Source organism: Oncorhynchus tshawytscha, linkage group LG22 (genome assembly GCF_018296145.1).
Source record: "Oncorhynchus tshawytscha isolate Ot180627B linkage group LG22, Otsh_v2.0, whole genome shotgun sequence".
NCBI classification, from domain to species: domain Eukaryota; kingdom Metazoa; phylum Chordata; class Actinopteri; order Salmoniformes; family Salmonidae; genus Oncorhynchus; species Oncorhynchus tshawytscha.
The window spans coordinates 15,240,224-15,247,780 of NC_056450.1; the positions used below are offsets into that span (position 1 = coordinate 15,240,224).

Below are 7,557 nucleotides of genomic sequence, written 5' to 3' on the forward strand. Positions count from 1 at the left end.
CATGATGACACATTTTAATTGTTGGTATTTTATTTGGCATCGTGGAGTTTTAAAACCAATCAACCTTCTGTCCTGTTAGAAATTCTGTATTTACAACATTGCCTAGAGTTCTTTCAATTCAATAAATGTAATTACATGGAAATACAAAGTGCCTTTGGATGGATAGCATATTTTATGTAACATTCAGAAGCTTCATCTTCTGCAATCAAACCATCAGTGTATTCTGTCTGGAATGCTGATGGTCCGTCAAAATGCCTGCCTGCTTCTCTTGGCACACCCTTTGCCATCTGGCCTTCCCAAGTTGGGAACACCGATCACCCTATATTTCTGCCAATAGAAGGGGTGTCGGTGTCTCAGTTCTGTGTCTCCTATGTCTATCTCTAACCTCTGGTCTTTGTAAGAATTGGGTGCACGCTTAGAAAAATAAAAAGGTGCTATCTAGAACCTAAAAGGGTTCTTCGGCTGTCCCCACTGGAGAACCCGTTTTTGCTTCCCTTTAGAACCTTTTTTTGTTCTAGATAGAGTTCTACCAGGAACCAAAAAGGGTTCTACCTGGAACCAAAAAGGTCTATGGGGACATCCAAAGAACCCTCTTTTATTAGAATGTACAGACTGATTGGACCACAGAGCAAACAGACACGCTCCTTGCTACATCACCCAGATGGGATAGAGAACAGCTCTCTGCTGCTATGGCAGAGGAATCAGTGATAAACCACCAGTCTTACTCCCTACCACTCCCTGTCTGGATCTCACACAGGGGACTCAGTCTGCCAGTCTGTGGATTTTGTTGTCTGTAAAAGCTGAGCACATTTTTGTATTACTTGAGCTCGCTTCCCTGGGCATACCTTTATGCACAGCTTATTACACAATTGTCTGAATGCTTGATCAGTGAAGTGATATAATCTTCCACTTTATCTAAACACTGACCCCACATGTGGTCTCTGTCATCATGGCTGACCTCTGTATTGGGGTCACTGAATTTACTGCCATTCTCCCTTACATGCTCCAGACTACACACACACACACACAGACACAGACAAGAGGGATCAGCAAAGTCACACAAGCCTACCTATTCATCCCAGTTCTGTGAAGCGTTCAAATCAATTACTCCTGTCACCTGAGGGCAATCAACAGAAACAAAGTCCTCTCCTCCCTCCCCCTTTCTTTTTTCCATCTTGTCCTCTCCTTTCTTTGACTCATTACTCTACCACTGGCAGTGCTCATGTTATCCCCCTCCCTCCCTCCCTTGTTCGCTGCTTTGGCTTTGCCTTGGGCCCCAAGTGCAGTTCTGATGACCGGTACAGACTCACATGTCCGGACTATTTGTCAAAAAAACATAAAAATAGAACACATACAGTATATATCACTATTTATTTGACAGATCATGTTGTGATTCTGCTGATACAAGAGAATATGGATATGGAGGCTGATTCCTGGGTATTATATTTTTATGTTTCATTTTTATGGTCTCACAGGCATTACCGCTAATCAAAACCAGCCCTTAAAGTTGATTGACAAGGCTGCACATCACACGGGGACGTCATTTTGAATACTGAACATCTTGCTAGAGACCATTTCTTCAAGTGGCTGCAGCTCATGCTGCATTCAAAGTCTCTGACTTCCAACTCCAGTGCGTTTAAGACAACTGGGAACTTGGGGAAAAACAAGTTCCGACTGGGATTTTTTTTTTTTTAATGGTTGTCCAACTCGGAATTCCAAGTTGGAAACTCGGGCATCTTTCTAGAGCACAGTCTAAGCTCCCCCAGAGTTCTCAGTTGTCTTTAACACACTGAAGTTGGAAGTCGAAGATTTCCGAGTTCCCAGTTGTTTTGAAGCTAGCCAACATCGCCATGACATTGCCTACAAGTGGGATCGGGGATTTTTATTTGAGAAGCAGTTTGTGCCCATCTGCGTACTGTACTGTCTTTGACATGAGTGTCATTTGTTTTGCTTACCGACATCCACACTGTGGATTCAATAAGCTTTTCGGCAGTTGTCTGAAGATAAATGGCACAGTGAGCATAGGGGGTAAAAAAAATGCCATGAATAAAGTGACCAAAAATGGGTAAAATATGTATTTTTTAAATCCTGAGTTTTCTTATCTCTCAGATATAGGACAGACAATTCAAAACCTTATTCCTTATGATTTATTTTTTGACTGTCTGTTTTGCTATGTACAAATGTGTTAATCAATGCGTTTACATGGGCTATTCTAAAGCCAAATATCAAACACATTTTTTTATTTAAAAAATGATACCTACAGGGGTCCTAAAATCAAATGGCTAAACTATACATTTTATTACCATCTTAAAACAATCCAATATGATAGCTTAGTAGATATTGCGATCGAAGGGCTTAGACCTACCAGGGTTAAACCTAAGTAGGCTTTGGAACGCACTCCATTTAATATGATATGTTACAAATGGAATAATGGTGTGGTTACCTAACACAAAAACGAAAGTAGGGAGGATGGGTGGGGGATACCGTGACAGTCTAGCAATCCAAAGGTTGTGTGTTCGAGTCGGTGACAACTGTAGCAATTTAGCTAACCCTTCCCATAACCCTTTTCCTAACCTTAACCTAATTCTCCTAATCTTCTACGTAAATGATCCTAACCTTTCTCGTTGGTTCTCCTAACCTGCAATGTCAATTCTCCTAACTTTTGTCATTGTGACACAACAAGCAGCATGGTCTCAGAGCAAGACGTATAATACTATACGTCTTTGAAGACGTATGAAACCTCCAATTCGTAAAATATTGTACAACCGCTATTCCATTTGTAACATACATAACATATCATACTAAATGGAGGGATACCAATTTACATCCCAAATCCTAAAAATTAAAATGCCCAAGAGGCCAGCTTGGCAAAACCTACATAAGACTGCACACCTAGATGTGCTTGCACATGTACCATCTCAGTTGCTAAATGCTGCTGTTGCTTAGGCTGTAACCATGGCAACCCTTCAGCGCAACCCCTTGACAATAACTATTTTGGCGTTGAGCTAAAACCAAAGCATCTTACACTATTCCCAGTGAAAATCTGGCCCCTCAGTGTCTCCCTCTCAGATGTAATTGGGCTCTACAGGGCTTTTCACAATAATTACAATAATTATAACAGAGTATGATAATAGTTATGATTATTAAAATGACATGATTGCTGCAACTGCGAGAGAGTGGTTGTGGTTGCACAAGTAAAAATTGATTACTGATCTTATTCTATGCGTAGCCTATGCCTTATTTAATCACGTAAACGCCTGTGTTAAATGAATCATGAATCATGAAGTAAATAATATAAGAATGAATATGCCTGCATGATGAATTTTGTCACAATAATAATCATATTCTGTAGATTGATGATCTGTTATTTTTCTCATATGTTTTGTTCCTCCAAAAATCTGTCATCATTATGGCTGTTGTAATGACATTGTTCATAATCATTTCACTGTGAGCCCCTCTGTAAAAGCACTGCTTGTTCATGTGGATGGAGTGTTAAAGTCATCGTTGTGAACATGATCTGTCAGTTGGTCGTGATGGATGATGGACATTAGACCGACATAACGTCAGCATATTGACGCCTGTCTCCGTTTCTACAGTTCTGGTGCTACCAGAACATTTCGACTGACAACGCAAACTGTAACCAGACCTCAGGCAGACAGCCACTAAACCAGAGAGGTGTCAATATGGAGAGGCTGTGTCAGTGTCAAGACAGCAAGAGAGGAGGAGAGAGGAGGAGAGAGGATGAGAGAGGAGGAGAGAGGATGAGAGAAGAGTGTTAATAGAGTTGGTACTACTGTAAGCTAGATGGAAGAGAGAGCGAGAGCGCGAGAGCAAGAGAGAATCACTCACCTGGAACATGACCCTGTACTGTTCCTCAGGCTTCTGAACCACACACATGTTGCACCCCATGGTGACCTGGACTCAGGCCGGGTGGGGCCAAACCAGTCCAGGAGGTCAGTACCTAAAAATACCCCTCTTTCCCTTTGGGTGTGGCAGTCAGAGAGAGCTTCCCACCGACCTACAGGTGTCGACCCCTCTTATACTAGGACACTATGGATTATGAAACCCAGAGGTTCTCTGTCCCCAAAAACAGTCTGTGTCCCTGTCGCTGTGTCCTGTTCCTCTTCTTTTTAGTCAGATTTCAAGTTCTACCATCCTGTAGTGATCCATACATTTACAAAATGGTTTTGAATGTCTTCCCGTCTGTTTCTGTCCCCATCACAGAGTACAACAATCTCTTTTTGTCTTCATAAGCGTGGAGTGGTTAGGTTCAGGTTAGGTTTTGCATGACTCCATCGTGGTCTTTGGATTGGTCAGAAGGAGTAGAAAGGGGAGTGAGGAATGACTAAGGTGACAAGGGAGCTGCTGATGGGTTGGAAAGAACGACTGACAGACGATCTCTGCTATTGTGTTGTAATGTATCTAAGACAGTCTATCATGACTATATAATGATGATTCAATAACCTAATAACCACTTCTCATTTCTGTGGAACAGTCTCACCATGTGAGCTGTCTCTCTGAACTAGCTGAGGTTTTTCCCAATGGAACTCGAAGTAAACTCACCCATGTTTTTCCCCTGGTCCCAGCACTCTATCAAAGAAACACTTTCAAAGTTTCAGATGCAAACAGGCACCGATATCAAAGTACTTTTCACCTTCTTTTTCCCTTCCCACCTTCTTTGCTTTCCAGGTTTAGAAGGATTGCTTCAGTCTTTTCCCAGGTTCCGCTCCTCTTTTGCTCTGGTACTTTCACCTCTTCAGGGTAAATGGACACGTCAGAACCTTTTCATTGGTGCTTATGATCGTTGACATTTCCTGGTTTGCCTCCATTGAAACTGACGAAGAGGAGAGAGAAAGAACCTACCCACTGAACCATCTAGCCTACGGCCTGAAGCTCAAGCCCTGGTCGTCGGGCTAAGATAAGCGGTGTGTATCGGGTGCACGGAACCCAATAACACATCCACTTGCACAAGCATCACAGTGAGGGAACAACACACCAGGAAGTCGCTGTTGTCCAAACTACACCTCTTTGCCTGATGGTCTGTATCTGTCAGAATAACAACTGCTAAGAACCACTTTCAGGATGAAGCTGTTTCAGTGAACACGTCCGCATACAAAATATATGTCATTTAAAAATGTGGAGTATTTGAGGGAAATAGGTTACAGTTGTCGGCTGAAGGGTGTTTGAGACAGACTGGTTGGTTCAGCTAGGTGTTTTGTCAGGTTTCCAGCCAGCACTTTTGACGTTATGGTTCATGTATTAACTAATCGAAAGTGTTTCCAATCCACTGGAATACTGGAGGCTACTGCTCCAGGGTGTCACTGAAGAGAAGATTAGAATTCAATTACAGGCCTGTTAGGCAGAGAACAGGAACCATCCTACCTGGTCATGTTTTAAAATCAATATCACATGCACTACGGGATTCAATTGGATGTTGTGTTTGCAGGACTATTATTGGGAGATTCAGGACTCATTACCATCAAAACCACCAATGATAAGCCATGTGTAAAATACTGTGCTTTTTATTTGAAAGATTGAGGTTTAGCAATCTCTCTTTTCCTTTTCATTGAAATGTGTTAATTGATAGTCTTTCACTTTGTCTCTTCTCCTCTCATGTGTATCTCTCATTCAACCCGTGCTTCCACTGTTAAAGTGGGATAAATCAGTGTATTGACTTCAACCCTGCACTCATTCTTTAATTACCCTCTGTCTTTCTCTCTCCATCTCTAACTTAAACCATGCTCAAGTAGAAAGGTACCCCATTATACTGTACCCTCGTAACCATTTCTTCATGAGTGTGTATATCTCCCGGTCCTCTCCCCTCTCTGTCTGTCTCATCACCTGGGTTAAACCTTTATGTCTTATCTGCACCTCCTCCAGGAGCCCCTGCAGTCTGATCACCGTTCAACACGGTACGTTTTTAAACCTCTGTCCAGCCACCCTTCTGGCAGCAACAAGGCGTTAGCTTCTGTAATCCTTCCTCAAAGCCTTGCTGACTGCACCTGTAATCTCTCCAGACACTCAGTGTAATCCTTCCTCAAAGCCTTGCTGACTGCACCTGTAATCTCTCCAGACACTCAGTGTAATCCTTAACACGGACAATATATAACCAACTCCAATATAAAAGACCCACACACACGGAGAGAGACACGCACACACGCTTGAAAAACCCCTCCCAGTCTGCTAGGCTAGGCAGTAAGCACTAGAGAGATGCCATTAGCCAGTCTAGTTGTAGAACTGTGGCAGACAGTCACAGCAGGTGCTGAAAGCCAAACAGGCGTGTCAAATGTCCCGACGGTTCCTGCTCTCTCTCCATCTCCAGCTCCACATAGAGCCTACCATCGCATGAGGATGTGAATTCTAATCTTACCTGGCTACTACTGTAAAAGCGCCAGTTTGAAAGCCAGAGCCTGCCATGTGAATGATCTGAGTCAACAGGTATGGACTCACACAGGATGCAACAGACTCAGGGAGGATAGAAAGAGAGGATACGCAAATTGTAAGGATGAGGAAGGATACGAGAGTATTCCCTCTTCCAGATTACTGCAATAATCACTTCTGTCCCTCTGTGTCCTCACAGACCAAAACAAAGCTCAAACTAGAGCTCCGGGAAAGAGAAAGTTCATCCATCTTGTGCTGCAGGGAGGAAAGAGCATAAATTCATGAATGTGAGGCAGCAGCTCCGTAGTAATCCACCTTTTGTCTGTTGGTCATTCTTTTAAAAACCCACAATTAGGAACAAAAGCGTAGAGAGGATTCCATCCAGGTGGTGAGTAGTGTCAGAGTGCCTCTCTCAGGTTCAACATAAATCACCATCAGCGGACTCTACAAGATGATAGAAATCACTGACGGCTGATTGGAGGATACTCTTGGCTCCTTCCCTCAGGCGAGACGATAAATGCGCTCCCCCACTGCAGCGGGGAACACAAAGGCGGTTCTGCTGCACCATCAAGCATGCCTGCTGCTGCTACTGCTGCTGAATAAGATTCTACTAGATGCAACACTGTTCTCCCTCCTCTCTCTCTCTCTCTCTCTCTCTCTCTCTCTCTCTCTCTCTGGCCCCCTCCCCTAGTCCCCCATATTTTGCCCACACCTCATTTGCTACCCCTCCTTCCCCTCTTCCTCTTTCTATGTCTCTCTCTGTGGGAAACACAGGGCAGGCTCCAGACAGCCCGATGATCTGTTTGCACAATGCAGGTAGCCTATAACAGGAAGGAAGGAGAGAGAGTAAGCTACCACATTAAATAAATGCACAATCAAGGTGCACTATCAATTCATATTTGACAATATTCATATATCTGTGACATACTGTATGTATCTTGCGTTTCCTTCGGTCCTTGGGAGGATTGCAAGTATCAATTGCTTATATGATAAGGTACCAATAATTATATAGGATATAAACTGTACTAGACAAGCATAAAGGACATTAAAAAAAAGCCTCTGACCGCCTGTGAATTTAAATGAGTTGATGTCATGACTCCCAGAAAAGAGAGGAACACAGAGCAATTGGATAACAGGTGAGTGATGGGATGCATTAAAATAGGGGACACAGCCTAG

The 7,557-nt window shown here is 43.1% G+C and overlaps 1 protein-coding gene across 1 annotated transcript in view; it reads right to left on the bottom strand.

Annotated features, from left to right (window-relative positions):
• LOC112221907 (PDZ domain-containing protein 4-like) overlaps window positions 1–7,044 on the bottom strand; it is a 28,620-nt gene extending 21,576 nt beyond the window's left edge. The window contains exon 1 of the mRNA XM_024384336.2: window positions 3,850–7,044. Within this exon, the coding sequence (XP_024240104.1) occupies window positions 3,850–3,909 (60 nt within the window). The 5' untranslated portion in view covers window positions 3,910–7,044. The remainder of the gene's footprint in view (window positions 1–3,849) is intronic.
• Window positions 7,045–7,557: the final 513 nt, after the last annotated feature.